The sequence below is a fragment of the Drosophila tropicalis genome, unplaced genomic scaffold, assembly GCF_018151085.1.
Source record: "Drosophila tropicalis isolate 14030-0801.00 unplaced genomic scaffold, ASM1815108v1 contig_443, whole genome shotgun sequence".
NCBI lineage: Eukaryota > Metazoa > Arthropoda > Insecta > Diptera > Drosophilidae > Drosophila > Drosophila tropicalis.
In genome coordinates, this window is record NW_027172907.1 from 861,790 (window position 1) to 879,658 (window position 17,869).

At 39.2% G+C, this 17,869-nt stretch overlaps 6 protein-coding genes and 1 long non-coding RNA gene across 10 annotated transcripts; 4 read left to right on the top strand and 3 right to left on the bottom strand.

The window, feature by feature from the left end:
* The first annotated feature begins 172 nt into the window (after nt 1-172).
* Nucleotides 173-2,396, top strand: LOC137574351 (zinc finger protein 436). The gene is made up of 2 exons (XM_068286647.1): nt 173-791; nt 1,540-2,396. Exons 1-2 carry the CDS (start codon nt 288-290, stop codon nt 2,194-2,196), a joined length of 1,161 nt encoding a protein of 386 aa, XP_068142748.1. The 5' UTR covers nt 173-287; the 3' UTR covers nt 2,197-2,396.
* Nucleotides 2,397-2,441: 45 nt separating this feature from the next.
* vih (ubiquitin conjugating enzyme vih) lies at nt 2,442-4,283 on the bottom strand. Its single transcript, XM_068286653.1, has 2 exons — nt 3,855-4,283; nt 2,442-3,751 (listed from the first exon to the last, which is right to left on the bottom strand). Exons 1-2 carry the CDS (start codon nt 3,956-3,958, stop codon nt 3,322-3,324), a joined length of 534 nt encoding a protein of 177 aa, XP_068142754.1. The 5' UTR covers nt 3,959-4,283; the 3' UTR covers nt 2,442-3,321.
* Nucleotides 4,284-4,489: 206 nt separating this feature from the next.
* On the top strand, nt 4,490-5,936 carry LOC137574352 (EARP and GARP complex-interacting protein 1). Its single transcript, XM_068286649.1, has 2 exons — nt 4,490-4,853; nt 4,920-5,936. Exons 1-2 carry the CDS (start codon nt 4,668-4,670, stop codon nt 5,880-5,882), a joined length of 1,149 nt encoding a protein of 382 aa, XP_068142750.1. The 5' UTR covers nt 4,490-4,667; the 3' UTR covers nt 5,883-5,936.
* On the bottom strand, nt 5,861-6,924 carry LOC137574354 (kxDL motif-containing protein CG10681). Its single transcript, XM_068286652.1, has 2 exons — nt 6,626-6,924; nt 5,861-6,556 (listed from the first exon to the last, which is right to left on the bottom strand). Exons 1-2 carry the CDS (start codon nt 6,754-6,756, stop codon nt 5,971-5,973), a joined length of 717 nt encoding a protein of 238 aa, XP_068142753.1. The 5' UTR covers nt 6,757-6,924; the 3' UTR covers nt 5,861-5,970.
* LOC137574353 (1,5-anhydro-D-fructose reductase) lies at nt 6,879-10,202 on the top strand. Of its 2 annotated transcripts, XM_068286651.1 has the most exons (5): nt 6,879-7,188; nt 7,645-7,812; nt 7,880-8,049; nt 8,125-8,467; nt 8,541-8,735. In XM_068286651.1, exons 1-5 carry the CDS (start codon nt 7,012-7,014, stop codon nt 8,718-8,720), a joined length of 1,038 nt encoding a protein of 345 aa, XP_068142752.1. In that variant the 5' UTR covers nt 6,879-7,011; the 3' UTR covers nt 8,721-8,735. The 2 variants fall into 2 exon arrangements, with proteins under 2 accessions (XP_068142752.1, XP_068142751.1); XM_068286650.1 differs by lacking the exons at nt 7,645-7,812; nt 7,880-8,049; nt 8,125-8,467; nt 8,541-8,735 and adding exons at nt 9,097-9,264; nt 9,322-9,837; nt 9,933-10,202 and having other exon boundaries at nt 6,954-7,188.
* Nucleotides 8,487-17,241, bottom strand: LOC137574356 (uncharacterized). Of its 3 annotated transcripts, none has more exons than XR_011031985.1 (3): nt 17,215-17,241; nt 8,788-8,975; nt 8,487-8,674 (listed from the first exon to the last, which is right to left on the bottom strand). It is a non-coding gene; the product is annotated as an uncharacterized lncRNA (long non-coding RNA). The 3 variants fall into 3 exon arrangements; XR_011031984.1 differs by lacking the exon at nt 17,215-17,241 and adding an exon at nt 10,225-10,592; XR_011031983.1 differs by lacking the exon at nt 17,215-17,241 and adding an exon at nt 10,225-10,592 and having other exon boundaries at nt 8,788-8,994.
* LOC137573979 (clavesin-1) lies at nt 11,737-17,024 on the top strand. Its single transcript, XM_068286087.1, is given in 5 exon segments — nt 11,737-12,031; nt 15,320-15,781; nt 15,861-16,151; nt 16,212-16,304; nt 16,306-17,024. Coding segments are annotated over 4 exon segments (1,008 nt in total). The 5' UTR covers nt 11,737-12,031; the 3' UTR covers nt 16,468-17,024.
* Nucleotides 17,242-17,869: the final 628 nt, after the last annotated feature.

A 17,869-nucleotide genomic window follows, 5' to 3' on the forward strand; every position in this document is an offset into this window, starting at 1 on the left:
AAAGCTCTTGTCAAACAAGCAACCCTGTTGAAAGTTTCACATAACAGTTATTTCTTGCGCGCGTTTGAGTTGAGTGTGTATCGGGAGAGCATGCAGCTTTTTATATTGTCCTAAAATGATTGGTGTTGTTAGAGGGGAGGGGCAGGGCTAAGAGTTACGTTTTGTATTGTTGTTTTTGGGCAGTGCAATACTCTTGCGGTAAATTGTCATAATTGATTTCAATTTATGCCGGCTGAGCAGCTCAGCCCGCCTCGCCTCTGCCCGTATGAGATTGTGCTGCTGCTACTATGAAATCAAAACAGAAACTTCGCGCGCCTCGAGCGGTTGGCGTAGCTGCAGATGCGGTTACGGATGTCAAAGAAACGAGGAGGAGCAGCAGCATCAAAAGGAAGCGCAGGAAAATGTTGTTATGTCGAGCCTGTTTAGTTTTGCTGCAACCGCAGGATACTTCATACGATTTATTTGCCATACAGGATTTGGCACGCAAATTTTCGGCCTGCACTGGAGGCAAATCAAATCTCATGGATATCGACGGCAATCAGCATGAGGATGTGGTGCTGCAATGTATTTGCGAGTGTTGTTATCAATTGGTTCAGAAATTCCATGATTTTCAATGCATGTGCGAAGAGTCCTTGAAGAATTTTCAAAATCTCCTCAAGGAAGTCAAAGAGGATGGAGCCAACAAAAATGAGTTCGAAGTGGAAATCGAAATAGAAAATTTGTTAATGGTGGACGAGGAGGAGCAGAAAGAATTACCAAAGGCCAAGGCTGCAGAACTCATTGAAGATATTGTGAGTTCCACCTCAAGCCCAAAAGCAAATGTGGGCGTGTGTTTGATTGCTATACGGGCGCTCTCTAGTTATAATCTAATCACTTAACTATCACTTCACTTGGTTGCCTAGCAGCGTGGAGCGCGTGGATACGGAAGGCAGTACACACACACACACACACACACACACACACCAATACATATATATATAGACGACATACGGACAGACTTACACTGGCTATATAGTGGACGGCATTTAATTTCTTTCTCCCTACTCCCACCACACACTCGAATTGCGATGAGAGCCTCATAAACAAAAAAGATCATAAACAAACAAATGTAGGTACATTCGGTAGCATAATATAGAAACTTTAGATAAATAAATAAGGCTCATGATATTAATATGTTCAATTGATACCTCCTTCTAATCAGTTCAAACAGTCATCAGTTATTTATGTATTATTAGATTAGAGATTCACAACGGAAAGTTTGGCGGAATCAAGTGGAATAGATAATAGCAGGTGGAAGTCAGTTAAATAAAAGATTCTAAACTTGGCCAGTTTATCAGCTTCTAAACCTGGTTACTCACAAAAGTATAATCAGGTAATGTTTAATTTTTGAACTCTATTATCAGATGGGGAAGAGGGAAAGTACAAAAACGGTCAAACAGAAATATTTACAATTCTTATTGTTAGATATAAGTGTAGCTGATTTTTCCAATGGATTTTCTATCATTCGGTTTACTAAAATGATTTCCCTTTCTTTTCTAGGAGGAGGTTTATATCATTGAGGATGAAACGGCTAAGGATAGCCTTGGCAAGGAGAGGATCTCACGCAAAGTGGTCAACACGGCGTCAGCATCAGCACAAAGAAAACGAGGATTACGTTATACACTAGATTGTCATATTTGTGGGCGTGGCTTCTATAAAAGTCTACTCCTTGAGGCTCATCTAAAACAGCATAAAGGTGAAAATCCATATACCTGTGTGCATTGCGGCAAACATTTTGCCCGCTCTAATCTGCTCGACATACATTTGCGAGATGTTCATCAAAATCCCAATGAACGTATCACATATCCATGCCCGAAATGTAACAAAGTCTACAGTGCCGAACGAAGTTTGATCTATCATTTTCGCAGGCAGCACGAGACCAAAGCAAAGGAGGAGGAATCCCCGGGTCACGTATGTGATAAGTGTGGCAAGTCATATGGACGCAAAAGTCATTTGACACGCCATCAATGGGTACATCGGAAACTGGAGGAGCGTCGCTATTGTTGCATTAATTGCGATCAGCGTTTTTATACCAAAGAGAATATGAAGGATCACATGTTGAGACATCATAGCAAACGAAATCTTCTCAGATGCAAGAAATGCGGACGTCTAGCTGGATCACGTCTCGATCTTATATCACACATGAAGAGGCATTAAGTTCAATAGCTTTATCACGCTTACGCTTATATGTATACTCTTTATATATACATTCCTAGTATTGCTTCCATTTAAAACAAATAGTTACCGATTTTATCTCTTGTTATAGAATTAGTTATAGAAAAAAATTGAGCTTCCAAATGTTAAGATTAAGGAAAAATACATATATCTGCAATCAAGGATTGCATTTCGATTGAAAATCAATGTAGATGTACCCTTTACCCATTAGTTCGAGATCGTCGAGATCAGATCAATAATTCGTTTTTATTAATATATATAGATGTTGGGGTTTTTTCCCTTTTTTTTCAATAACTTCAAGCTAACTCAACTTGTTACAATGAGAGGATTTATAGATGATGGATGCAAATGGCTTCTTACCGCTAAGAAAAAAAAATAACTAGAAAGGACATACAACACATTTCGGGATATAAGATTTCTCGAAGAGATTTTGGCTAACACATTCACATCGATTAAATGGCCCATAATATAAAATACATATGAGAGAAAAATAAAGAACTAGGCGTAACCCTTGCGCGCGCTTACATACATATTATTTATCCATTCATAAAAAAACAATTAAACTAAAATTTTTACTTAGTAACCATAATAAAAGATAGAAACGGACAGCTGTGTAAATTACATGTATGTATATATATATATAGATGTATGTATATCGTATTTTCGGGTTGAGATGGTGGCTATTGTAGGAGACGGAGGGTGGTAGGGAGACTCAATTCAAAATTAGATTAGATCCAACCAAACTAAGCAAAAACACACACACACAAGAGAAATTCCAAATTGTATGGCTTTGAGAGTTGTGGATATGGATATATCCTAGAAAGGAAAAGAAAAAGCTGACGGTTTTTTTTTGGGTGGTGGTGGTGGTGGTGTTGTGGTGGTATTATTTTTGGTAATGGAGGTGGTAGCTGGTTGGTAGAGTTTAAGCCCCTTTTTGGGGGGAGATGTCGGAGTTGCTTGCACACTATGTTAATAAATACGCTGCAATATGAGCATAGTTTGTGGGTATGAGAGTATATGATGTTCGTCGTTGTTGTGCTGCTTATGCTGTTCGTTTTTGCTTTTGCTGATGTTGTTGTTGTCTTCGTCTCTGGATTATCTCTGCTTTTAGGTGTCCTTATGCTTCTCATAGAAGGCATCCAAATATTTTTTATACTCCGTTTGATCGTGCCACATCATCGCGGCCTGCGCGTTTAATGGACTTTCGTTGTTCGGTTCTCCAAGCAGTGATTGTATAGACAACAATATGGTACGAACATCATATAATGCTGACCATTTGTCCTTTAATATATCAAGACAAATGGCCCCCTGCAAATCAACATTTGGATGAAAGCAGGGCGTCAGGAACTTGACTACTGGCGCAGCATATGGATACGAGTTGGGGAAATCGAGGGAAAGGCGATATGTTTGATTGGCATATACTGTATTCCGTGGGCCCTCCAGTGTGCCCACCCATTTAAAGATGTTCTCGCCATCCGGAAATGCTGAAATCCCCTTCTCATTGGCCATCATTAAATTCATAAGTTCCTTGTGCAGTCTGCGGGAAAAATATAGACGAGGAGAGATGTTGAAGAGGAGGATAAGTTGGAGGGAGATTAATGCAAAGTCACTCGGATTTGGCGCGCTCGTCGTCCTCTCACCTTTTGCTCACAGCATGATTGTCTTTAACGGGCAACGAGTCATCAGTGTGTTTGCTGCTGCCGCCAGCACCTCCGCTTTGCTCTGGGCTGATATTCTGTGCCATTGTGAATCTTGAGTAACTTGATGGTTTCTTGACTGGATCGTCGGTTAAATGGTTGCTTTGATGTTTGCTGCCGTGCTGTGTCCCTTTGGAATTTAGTGTTTTCTTTCTTGACTTGAATGTTTCTAAACGTTTAAATATAGTATTTATATATACATATATATATGCGATAATAATTTTGGAGCTGGATCAGAATATGCGCGTTTGTTATTTATTTATTTTTTTTTTTGAAAGAGTTGGAATTAGGAAAATCTTTTTTCACTTTTGTGTGTGTGCTTAGGCTTTACATTAAAACAAAATGGGGGGAAAGGAGAAAACACAGTTGAAGCGTGCACAGGGTTGTATTTCATAGGCTTCATTCCCAACCAGTGACAGCTGTAATCTAGCGAGTGCTACGTTCACACGATAACTTAGAACGAGATGTGGCGAGAATAATACATATTGTTTTTAAAAAAAAATAACCTAGATGCTTATCATAAAGCCCTGTATTATACAAAGTAAATAAATTTATTTTTACTTCTACCATTCCTATAACGAAGAATAATCCCAAATGTAACTTGAATGAATTTATCGATTTTAAAATTAACGTCTTTTTGGTGACGCGAAATCGTGAGGTTGCCCCGTATAACCGTCGATTAATTCGACAGAGGCAGCAACAGAGTCAAGATATGTACCAAGAAAAGTAACCAAACAAAACGAAAGAAAACAACAAATGGATGAGAATGATAGTAGCCTGATTATTTACGGCTTGGAACTACAGGCTCGCGCACTGACTCCTCAATATGGTGAAGGCAACGATGTCCGTTTTTTCATAGCCACCAATTCCCTTAAGCCGACCAATACCAATCAATTGCATCTGTTGCAATATGACGAAGAGCAAGGAAACATCCAATCCAAGGTAGAGTCAATCTAAGACCCAAATAATTTTCGATCCCTAGTAATAAATTCGGTTGCTTTCGCATAGATATTCGAGCACTCTCTGGGAGAAGTATGGAATCTAAGAAGTTGTCCTCACCAAGCCAACTTGTTGGCTTCTGTGTACCAAAAGGGTGCACAGGTGATAACCCAGGCGGCTGTATTGACACTACCCGATGACCTAAGTTCAGTCCGCACAGAACAACTAAAGTCCGAATATATACCCTGGAAGCAGGTGGAGGTTTTGGATACGACCGCCTATGGTGGACGTGTCAAGACAATTGAGTTCCATCCTAGTCAGGAGCAAACTTTGGCCTGTGTGGTGGGAAGCAAAGTGGCATTGATGCAGCGGGCCGAATCATCGACACGGATAATAGCCGATTTGGTCGGATCCGGTTCGAATTCGAAACATATTCCACCGTTTACCACTGGCAAATGGTCACACCATCATCAGGGTAATCAATTTCTGACTCTCCACGATTGCACCCTGAGCTCATACGACGTAAGGGACACGCAGCATTGTGCCTGGAGTATAAGCGATGCGCACGGACAGCTTGTTCGTGATCTTGATTGCAATCCCAACAAACAATGTCACGTAATGACTGGCGGAGATGATGGATATCTAAAAATCTGGGATTATAGAATGCCAAAAATACCAGTTTTTGAGCGAAGCGACCATTCGCATTGGATTTGGTCTGTGCGTTTCAATACATTCCATGATCAGCTCCTACTCTCAAGTTCCAGTGACTGCAAGGTGTTGCTGACATGCGCGGGATCTGTCAGCTCCGAGTTACATTCTCAGGATGAAGTTAACACTGAAGGTGGAGGAGAAGAACGTCAACGTCCCTTGCTCTCGGATGGATTGCTGCAAACATTTGACCAGCATGAGGATTCAGTTTACTGTGCCGAATGGAGCAATGTTGATCCTTGGGTATTTGCCTCCCTTAGCTATGATGGACGCGTCATAATCTCAAAAGTGCCCAAGCAGTATAAGTATCAGATTATATTCTAAATTTGGTTTACTTTTTTAGGTTATTTTTAAATTTAATAAATATTTATGTATGTATATGTATATTTAACTAAGGGGCCAGGAAAGTCAACTAACCCGTGTCCTCGGATGTACAATCTGAGGAATCATTGGGATTAGCTATTTCAACTGAGCAGACGCGTTTAATTAGCTCATTTTCCAGTTCTACTACACCATTATCTATAGCCTCTTCCATTTGAACGTATTCAATAGTCGCGCCACATTTCTTTGATCCAGAGGCGGCAGTTGTCTTTGTTGAAGTGGTTGCAGCTGAGCCTTCATCTACTGCCGCTACTTTTGCTGCTCCACCTTCTGTTGCGACCTCTGTTAGCAGAAGTGGTAATGATGCTGCTGCTCCTTCTCCTCCTGTTGCTTTTGCTTTAGATGTTGATGCTGTTTCCGTTTCATCTTCCGCTTCTTCTGCCAAACTGCTGCGTTGCTTCTGTTGTGGTTGCACTTCGGCATAAATGACAGGATATTGCTGCTGCAATTTCTGCTTGATAATTCTAATTTTTCTGAATATATAGTCAAGATCCTTCTTCATTTCGCCTAGACATTTGACATGTCGCTTGAAATCCTCATTGGCAGTCTTCAGTCGACTTTGTGACAGGGCATTACAATTAAGCAACATTTCGTTGGTCTTCTCAAACCGCTGGAGCCTGTATGGAATATTGATTTATTTACATTTCCCCATAGATATTAACGGTATTTGTATTCTATGCTCTTACATTTGTTTTTGGGCCCTGATCATGGTCTCGACGTCGCCTTGATTGACCATGCCCGCCAATCCTTGTATAAATACCTCAGCAGCCGAGTTCCCAGCACTGAAGCCATTAAAGGATTCAAGATCCGTATCCATTGTTTGCTTTATCTGACGACTGACTGCAATTTGCTATGTTTACGTTTCGACGAGTACAAACAGCTGTAAATTGTGACTAGTGTTGAAAAATACCTAATCTGTTTTTACTACCATCAGTTACATCTGTATTCATTAAACTTTAGAGATTGGTGTTAAGTATATATTATGTTTATTTTTTTTTAAATATTTACTTTCACTCGAATAACTGGAAATTTTGTCATCTCTAGCACTTTGACACTGTTTAGTGTTGGTAAGATGCTGGCAGAAATTTGTAAAAAATCATTTATAATTGGCGTAACTTTGTGCCGGTATCGTGTTAAATCTAATTTCACAAATTTACGCACAATTTGCAATTTAAATATGAAATTGGCTCCAACTGTGAAATTAAACAATGGCTATGAAATGCCTGTTCTAGGCTTGGGCACCTATGAGGTGAGTCTAAAAACTAAAGATTATTCCATAATGTATTTGTATGTAGTATATAATACATAAATATTCTAATATATGTACATATGTATGTACATACATATGTATATGTATGTATGTATGCAGCATTATCTGTGTATCTGTATGGGCAATTAGATGATTGTATACAGATATTTTTTTAACTTGCCAGCATACAGTTATCTCATGTCAAATAAAGCAACAAGTGAAGCCGGCTGCAGTTATCTATGATTCAACAGTGGCACGAAATTTGTGTTGCTAGGCTTAAGTATTTCTATTATATTGCGAGACTAAAAAGTGACTTAAGAACCAAATATTTAGTTTAAAAGTTTCAATTGATTTCAATAAGTTCCAATTCTTATTGTAAAAAAAGTGTTTGTGTTGCTGTACAGTCACATTTGTAATACACTGTTGGCTTTCTTACACTGAACGAAAATTTTGTAGTTGAAAAAATCGAAATGTGAAAATGCAGTGCGTTATGCATTGGAGACGGGCTACCGTCACATAGATACGGCTTATCTTTACCGCAACGAGGCTTTAATCGGTAAAGTTCTCAGTGAAGAGATCTCAGCTGGAAAAATTCAGCGGGAACAGGTGTTTTTGGTTACCAAGGTAAGTGGGAAATGTGTTAAAAATGCATTTACATATATATTAACTAAAGATTTTTAATCACTAATAGCTGTGGGACATTTATCATGAACCCTTTCGTGTGCTGGACGCTTGTCGAATGCAACTGAGGCTACTTAATGTGGAATATATTGATCTTTATCTCATGCACTCACCGGTGGGCGTTAACTATCTGAGTGATGACGATCTAATGCCTCATAGGAATGAAGAACTATGGACCAAGTGAGAAAGAACCTTTTAGACATGTATAATTTTCTTTCGATATCAATTTCAACTGTTGTTTCTTTTTTGTTTCAGCAATGTGGACTATTTGGATACCTATAGGGCTATGGAGAAACTCGTGGAAATGGGTCTAGTTCGTAGTCTTGGCGTTTCCAATTTCAATCTAGCGCAATTGCAACGTTTAATTGATAATTGTCATATAAAGCCGGTTGCATTACAAATCGAATGTCATATTGAATTGATACAATGGCCCTTGCTAAAGTATTGCGAAACAGAAAATATAGCGGTGACCGCCTACTCCCCCTTGGGTCGTCCAAAATTAAGTAAACCCCTGCCTGACTACTATACGGATGTTCAAATTTTGGAAATCTCAAAGAAATATGAAAAGTCGCCAGCACAAATCGTCTTAAGATATTTGGTACACAAAACAATTTTTCAGAAACAATAAATTTTTACAATTTCATTTATTTTGCGTTATAAATACTCTACAGGTGGACATAGGTCTAATACCAATACCCAAGGCAGCCCAAATTAATCATTTGTTTGAGAATTTGCAAATTTTTGACTTTACTCTGTCGGTGTCGGAGCGACAGAAATTGGAAAAATGGAATAAAGGCTTGCGAATCTGGAAATTTGAGAAGGCCAAATATCATCAATATTATCCATATTAGATAAAATATATATATTGTATTAGTTATACTTATGTACATACGTATGTATTATATAAAGATGACTTACTTTTATAATATCCAAAAATCATAGTTTTTCATATCTTGCGCGTGCCAAACGCTTTTGTTGGTTAATATAATCCCTAATGTTATTCCGGTTGTTATTTTCTCGCATCTTGGCGTTCTCAATGGTGTTTATACTGAATCGTACTCGAGGGCGATCATAAAAGAATCCAACTATCATCGACCAAAGACGAGCTAAAAAGCACATGGTTATCTAGATACACACACACGCACAGATAGATTGGAGGGAGATGGGGGGGATAGTTTGTACTTAATTTGGATATTTATGTATTTATATGTATTTCTCTATTTGCAGTCCAAAAACAATGAGGGAGAAATTGCCGTCAAGCATGCCATAGATGTCGGTTATCGTCATATAGACACGGCCTATTTCTATCAAAATGAAGGCGAGGTGGGCAAGGCCATCCGTGAAAAGATAGCAGAAGGTGTGGTCAAGCGAGAGGATATCTTCCTGGTCACAAAGGTAAGTGAAATTGATTTTCTTTATACAAATTCTACTCTAATTAGTCTTTTCGCATAGCTCTGGAACATCCACCATGAGCCTGACCGCGTTGAGGGTGCATGCCGAAAGCAGCTGGCTAACTTTGGTCTTGACTATATCGATCTTTATTTAATGCACTTGCCCGTGGGCTATAAATATGTGAACGAGGAGACTTTGCTACCTAAGGACGAGGCCGGAGTACTGCAGCTTTCTGATGTCGACTATTTGGACACTTACAAGGCCATGGAGAAGTTGGTGAAATTGGGCTTGGTTCGCAGCATTGGTGTGTCCAATTTTAATAGCGAGCAATTGCAACGCGTTTTGGACAATTGCGAAATTAAACCAGTTACCAATCAGGTTGAGTGCTCGCCAGCCCTCAATCAGAAGAAACTGACAGCTTTCTGCAAGGAACGTGGCGTTACCCTGACTGCCTACTCACCTCTGGGACGCCCTAAGCCAGATGAACAGAAGCCTGAATTTGTTTACTCGCCCAAAGTGAAGGCCATTGCCGAAAAGTATGGCAAAACGGCGCCACAGATTGTTTTAAAGTATTTGGTAAGTGGTTCTAGTCGAAAACTTAAATATTCGCCGGCCACTCGATCTTAATTATATACTTTGTTTTTTATTATTTTTTTTTTTATATGCTGCAGGTGGCAATTGGTGTCATACCCATACCAAAGTCGTCGAATACCGAACGTATTAGCGAAAATTTCAATATCTTTGATTTCGAGTTGAACTCGGAGGAGATTGAAGTGTTGGATGGTTTTCATACTGGCGAACGTTTGGTGCCATTCAATCTAATCAAGGGGCAGAATCACAAGTATTATCCCTTTGCCATTGAGTTTTAAGTCAAGTGATGTAAACTATAATATACTATGTAAAAACAATAAATTGCAGTCAAGCTGTGTCTCCTTACTTTATATTGCAAGTGTTTTTACTTACGTTATTTAGGAATGATGACAACTTTTTAAGAGCACTGTTCGTTGATGATGATGATAATGATGGTGATGATGATGATGAGGAGATGACAAGTCGCTTTTACACTTGGGCTTAATGGGACGGGGACGTGTGGAAGGTGGCCCGCATACACCCCACCACACTGTCACCCCGTTGACAACCCTAAGTTAAAATGTTAAGCAAACTTTTTCGATTTGTTTAATCCACTAATTGAGTTGCGTCTGAATTAAGCTGCCTCATTAAAAATCGGCGACTAACTGCATCGGTTGAAAACCCTTTGTTGGATAGGTAATATACATAAATCCCTAACAATTTCTAGAACTTAAACAATTTTTAGCCATTTTTCCTAATATTCTTTCCGATTCAAATTTAAAGTCAAAAAACAAAAGAAATTTGATAAAAAAATTAAAGGGTCCCCCGAGAGTGATATGGCAAAAAAAAAAAAAAAAAAAATCCCAGAAAAAATCAATTATTCAAGAATTCTAAACTAAATTAGTTAACTTTCTCGCTGTGTAGATGGCGATAAGAGTATCCAATTCTGTGGCGGAATCAATGGATGGATGGATGCAATTAGATCCGGCAAAAGGAGAACAGAAATGAGGCATGAAAATGTTATTATGCGTAATGGCATATAGTCAAAATATCGCCTATCACCTGACCATGATCAATTATTTGTAGATTATGCAGAACATTACGCGCTGATGAGCCGCTTAATGTTTATTTTTTGTAGGTTTTTGTCGGTAAATTTCATCTTGAGTTATATATATGTATGTATCTATAGATTATATCTATAAGATAATGTACTCAAAAGTCACTTATAGTTTGAAGTTTTTTTTTTTTTTGGTTTACGTAAGAGAACATAATTTCAAGATTTTTATAGATTCTAATTTAGTGGCTAACAGCGACACACGCGCTAAATGGAATTTCAGTTAATATGGCTTTGGCCCCTTTCAACCTGACACAAGTCCCATCGCACCCTCCTTACTCCACTCCCCCTCCTATATTTATAAATCCAAAAATACCTTAAAGAAATGGGTGGAAGAGGCAGTAGCAGAGAGAGAGACAGAGAGGGAGGGGAAGGGGCATGGCTGTGGGTTGTTTGCGGGCAATGAAACATCTTTAACCTCATAAAGAATTAGATTGAACTGGAGTTAGGTATGGGCCAGATGTTTGCCTTCCCAACTAAGAACTGACCTCAGCTACGTCATCTAAGAATAGGCACTAAAAAAAAAAAAAGTTCAAATCTAAATTTATAAAATCTATGTACTATAGGGCTATTGAGGAAGAGACAGAGTGAGAGAGATAGAGAGAGGGGGGGTGGCAGTTGAGTAGTCGGGAGTTATTAACGTTTTTTTTTGAGTTTTTGTTTTTTAATTCATTTCACATTCGTCGTTTTTCACTCACGTTGTGAGTGAAAACCATCGTTGAGCTCCGCGAACGAGCGAGCGAGGTTTAAATAAATTTTCAGTTTAACCAAATTCAACAGTTTCGCTCAAAGCGTCTACGCGTTCACAACCAACCATTGTTGGCCCCAGTTTAGTCCCCCAGTAGACAGACCAAGACCCCCAGACCCAGTCCAGTCCAGTCGAATCCAAGCAGCCAAGTCAAGATTAACAAAAAAAGAAAAAAAATTATATATCGAGCTGAACTGAAAAACAAAAATTTATATAATTAATTATTTTTTTTTGCGACTTGTGAAATTTCTGTCGTCTGACGAAAGAGAGCGACACACAGTGCGTGAAACAGTTTTCGCTCTATAAATCAAAACAACAACCAAAAACAAACAAAAAATGTGAGTTAAAAATTATGGAACAAAAGGATACAAGAGAAAAAAATATACAATTTTTTTTTTTTTTTTTTTTTTTAATTATTATTACTATTTTTTTTTTCCTGTAATGTTGTTTAGCATTATTTACATAATCGAGAAAAACTGAGTGTGTTGTGTGCAGCGGCGAGAAAAACTTTCGCTTTCACCGCTGCCTTCAGCTGTGGAGCTCGAGAGGTTCGTCTTGGTCGGAAGCCAGAGTCGTGGTAGTTGTTGATGGTCGTTAGCTTAGTCTCTGTGGAGTCTCTGGCTCTCTGTATGCCTTGGGCGTACGCCTGGGCAATCTTGATCTGCCCCCTCCTTTGATTTGATTTCCCCCTCAACGAATTGTGAGCAGCAGCTCCCATCGCTTTTCACTTTTCACTCGAGAACGGAGATGACAACGACTTTTGATATTCAAGGCTATATAAAAACTATTGTTTAACTTTGAAATTCCATGTGCATTAAGCGAACGATGAGCCAATTTAATTACTTTTGACTGCAAGTCTTTTGTAATGTTTTCCCCTACCGACAGCTCATAAAAAATAAAATCAAAAAGGCCCCGTCAAGGTCTTGTCCAACGATGGCGCAGCAAAGTGTTGTGTAGTTGGCCAACAAGCAAGACCATTAAAATCATGGCAAAGACGTCAATATGTACACTTGTCTGAAATGGTTATAAATATTCCAACCGTGAATGGTTTAGCAATTGCCTTGGCCAATAGCTGCAAAATTAAAGGAGAATTACAGAATGACTGCAACATTTCATCAATTGAGAGTTATTCGGAATCCTGCACTACTTTTTAATAGGTCGAATTCCTTTTCGATACTTTTTTGGTTCTACTAAAGTTAGCAATTATTAACTTGATATAGTCGTTCATAATGCACTTTAAAAAGCTCTTACGAATCCTGCACTACACTTAAAAAGGACTCATTGATTAGTTTAAAATTAAGTATTGGCACGATGACATTTCTCACTCAAAACTTGGCCCAAAATGCACTTCTTCACGTCTTAAGAAACACTTTTAGTTGAAATTTACTCGATACAAAGCAAATGTACATATGTAGTTCCTGACAGACTCACTCCATTCATTAGAATAACGGTCAACAATTTTGAAATACTAACAAACCGATACTTTGTAGTTTCGTATTAGAAACTCCAATAGATTTGTTGTGTACTTATGAGTTCGTTCACGTAAAGCACTTCGATAGACTGACCTTGCGCCAAAAAACGTGCAATGACTTAAGAACTATCGACTATGGTGAGAAATACTGTACGTATAGAAGAATAATGTGTGCTGTGTATATTTTGTATAATTAATAATGATGCATTTTTGCATTATTCTGTCCAATCACGTTGAGGGTTATCTAAACGTACAATTCAATCATCGAAATAGGTACTTGTACTTGAATATAAATTGCTATTCATTCAACATTTATACCACTTTGGCAAAATGCAATCTCAAAACGATAATACGGAAGGGAAAATCTAAAGCGTTAAGTCGTAAAATTGTTAAATTGAAATTGAGCCAACGACTACGATGTGTAGTCGACAAAAAAAAAAATAAACAAACAAAATTGCCAAAAGGTGGGTGGAGATTGAGGTGAGGTGGAGGATGAGGATGGGGAAATGGAAATGGGGAGCTCTATGGCTTTGGCTATAACCTCAAACTCTGGAGCGTTTGTAAAAAAAAAACAAAAATGTGTGAAACCAGTTTTGAGCGAAATCTTTACTCTCTTTTGTTGGTTTTTTTTTTTTTAAGCTGTACTTTAGTTTGCCAGGTTTATTTTTTATGTTGTGTGTGATGTAACCAACGACGAACGCAGAGGAGGAGGCTAATTGGCAGAGCGGATACCCTCCACCTTGCCTACCGCCCCCCCTCTCACGATTTGGTGGCTCCAACCAAAAAGAAATGATAAATCGCACGTTTCGTGCAAGCCAAATGTAGAGTGACCTGGCCCATAAATGATGATCGGTGTTAGCGCAATGTCTGCTCGTTCGTTCGTTTTGGCCAAAAGGGTCTTACACATATACATATGCACATATGGCCGTTGGCATGGGTAGGGTAAGGTAGGCTGTGGGGTTGGGTAAGGTAATGTCTTAATATATAAGTAGATATATTCAAAGCAGGGCATATTACCAATTTAATTTTACAACAGCAACGCGTTTTACCATGTACATTCAAAAAAAAAAAAAAAAGAGAGTCAAGAAAAAAAACTGTGTGAAGGCCATGAAAGTGAAAAAAACTTGATTTCGGTTCCGCGGGGTGACGACGGACAAACTCTGAGTTGTTAAGACTTTATATGTACATACCGTGTGGTTTATTGTGGTGTCTCTGTATCTCCCTCTCTCTCTCTCTCTCTGGCTCTGTCACCCCCTCCTAAATAGTTTGTTGACCAAAAACCCACAACGACAACGACTTGTTTATTTTGCAGGGTATTTGCATTGTAAAGCAAAAAAGAAAAAAGAAAAAAAGGCCTGCTGTTGGCGTTGTGGCATCCGCAATGATCGGTATCGGTGGTTATATACCTTAATAATATAATTCACTTTGGATATCATCTTTCTTTCTCTTGCTTTACTCTGACCTTCGAAAGTAAATGGGTTTTTTATTTTCTGATGCGGCGACAAGTTTAGCTTTTCTCTTACACTATTCATATGCAAAGTAGCCATCGAGGGGCACCCATAGATTTTAGGTCACGGTCAATGGACCGGTGAAACAGCTGGCAAAGTCTAAACAGCTAATCGTTTGACTATGAAAATGGAGCAAACTCTGTCGAAAACTTTGGATCATCTCTCTCTAGAGAGGGTCGATCTCTATCATGCATATTCATAGAGTGATCGACCCACGCATTATTATAGAAGATGAGGGAAAAACCAATGGGCAATGCACTTCGCACTCTCTCGCGGTTTTTTTTTTTTTTTTTTTTTTTTTGGTCGACAAAAGTCAAGTGGGTTTAATTCATGAGACCGACAACCGACAAAAGCAAAAGCAACCGAAACGTTAACGTCAACATCTACGTCTACGATGTGGGCTAGTAAACTTTGTTGACCCGCAGAGAGTTCGATGAATTTTAACATTTCGGGTTGCGCAAGCGATTAGCTACGAGTTGCCGAGATGCTGACCAAGGGCAACCACTCAATTAGTGACACTGGCAGTGGTGGTGTCGGCGGTCGGCGGTCAGTGACGGTGGCGCTGACGGTGACGGTGACGGTGAATGACAAACTTCTGCACTGCATTACATTTGTTTTTTGTGTCTTTCTTTCTTTGTATTGGTCAGATGTTGGAAACGGAGGTTTTGCAACAACCGAAATTCAATGGTCCTGCCACAACCGTTGAGAGTGACTATGATTATCCACCATATGTGTGTGGCCTGAGTTCGGCAATGAAACAGGTGGCCAAGGAGGAATTGCATGAGGATGAGAATATAAGACGTCAGGCATTGGCACAGTTTCGCGAATGGATTGCCAAGCATCCGCATATTAAGAAATGCCGTACCGATGCCGTCTTCCTGTTGCGTTTTCTGCGTACGAAAAAGTTTTCAGTACCATCGGCCTGCGAGATGCTTGAACGTTATTTGACCATCAGGCAATTGTTTCCACAGTGGTTCCAGCAGCTGGATATCAATGATCCGGCCATAAATGAGATATTTGAAAACGGTTACCTGGTGCCGTTGCCTCAACGTGATTCAAGCGGACGGCAGGTTATATTTTCAAGGGCTGCTAAATTTGATCCCTACAAGGTAAGACAAAAGAACAATCAACCCATGCATGACCTTGCCGAATTCCGTAAATAAACGTTGTCTCTTTTCTCTCCAACAGTTCACCTCGGTGCAAATGGCCCGCGTTCATAGTTTGATTTGTGAGGCTCTCTTGGATGACGAGGACTCTCAGGTGGCTGGTTATGTTTATATCAATGATGAGAGCGGCATGAATATGGGATTTGTTAGTCTCTGGTCTCTAACCGATTTGCGCAGCATTGTCAAGTGTATTCAAAATTCCACCCCAATGCGTCATAAGGAGACACATTTCGTAAATATTCCCCACTATGCCAACCGAATCATCGAACTGGGTGTCTCCATGCTGAGTGACAAGTTAAAGAAACGCATTATTGTAAGTGTGAATTGCTTGTTGACATCTGTTTTGAATGATTCTAATTGCATTTCTTTGTAGGTCCACAAAAATGTCGATATACTAAAGTCGAAAATCGATGCTGAAATTCTGCCCAAGGAATATGGCGGCACAATGCCCATGGCCGATATGATTAGGGGAATTCAAACAGAAGCTAGTGCAAAGACGTGCAGCTATTTTGGCATTGGACGACATGCAAATTGAAGTCACAAAGGAGGCAGCCAATTTTGCTGGCAATGATATTGGGGACATTGATGCCGGTGTTGTGGGTAGCTTTAGGAAACTGGAGGTGGATTAATGCATTACTTTTTACCCATCAACCACCTCTCTTATATATATATATGTATATGTATGTAGGCTTAAGGCTAGGCTAGTAGTTGAGAGATCATAATCATAAAGATGATCAATACCATTGAAAAACGCGCGCGGGCATGCACAAATTTTTTTGTACTCGTACCTATTTAAAAAAAACAAACCCCTCCTCTTCTGAAAAGATTCTAGCGAGGGATCTTTTACATCCACAAACAGACACCAGACCACCAGATACCAGATACCAGACACCAGTCTCCAGCACAGTAATGCCGCCCACTTTTGGCACCACACAGATTAAGGTAAAAGGAAAAGCAAAACCGGATACAACTGAACTGTACTGTACTGAACTGAAATTGAACTTGAGCTTGTTGGTTAGTGTAGAGTCTATGCAGTTAGTTAGTAGCTCTCTCTATATATCTCTCTCTTTCTCACTCTCTATCTCTAGTTATACTTCTATCTATATGTATTTCCATCTTTTGCGTTATGTACTGTTATGTGTATGTCTATTTAAAAAAAAAATATATATATATATATTTGTATACTTTGTTGTTAACATAAGTTATGCGTATGTTTAATTTACCCCAAAAAAAGTTATCCCTTATCTGAAGAAGAAAGCAGATGATTAGATTTCTGAATGATCACTATTAATACGGGTCAATGACCATTTGTTTGTGATTAGAAAGAAATGATTTTACTTGACACAAAAGACTTTTAAAGGTAAACGAAGGCATACACTTTGTTCCAAAATGTGAGGATCACGATAACAAGGGCAATATACCGTTAGGAGTCTCTGCCAAGAAGGAAGATTCAATCTCGCTGTAACCGAAATAACGAGCGATTTGCATTCGGTTTTTAATCATCGTTTTGCCTAAGCTGACATTGATTGATCGTTTGCGATTGACTCATAATATGGGTAAGTCCGGGCAAAAAGGGTATTCAAACGATCGCACACCACAAGAAAAAAAAAGAAAACTCTTGTTAGAGAATGTAATGCGATAACGGTGACAACGCAGACGACACGACTGACAGGCAGGCAGGCAGCCGCGAGAGAATCTTATTGCATTTCATACCAAGTAAGACAGCTTACAGAGAAGAGTGTCTAAGAGCTTGCCGAATGAAAACTTTGTTGTATGTCTCTGTTTGTGTAAACACACAGATACTTACTTACATACAATGATGATTGAGTGTGCTAGTGTGTGTGTGTGTGTGCTGGTGTGTGTGTGTGTGTGTGTGTAAGTAAGAATGTGTGTCGGCATATTATGATTGTACGCTTTATTATTATGGCTTGTGCAAGCGAAGTAATTTCCAAGTTAACTTTTCAGTTGAACGCTGGAACAGCTGGAGAACGCGAGCCCCGAAGCGTCGTCTTGTTGGTCGTCAAGAATAAA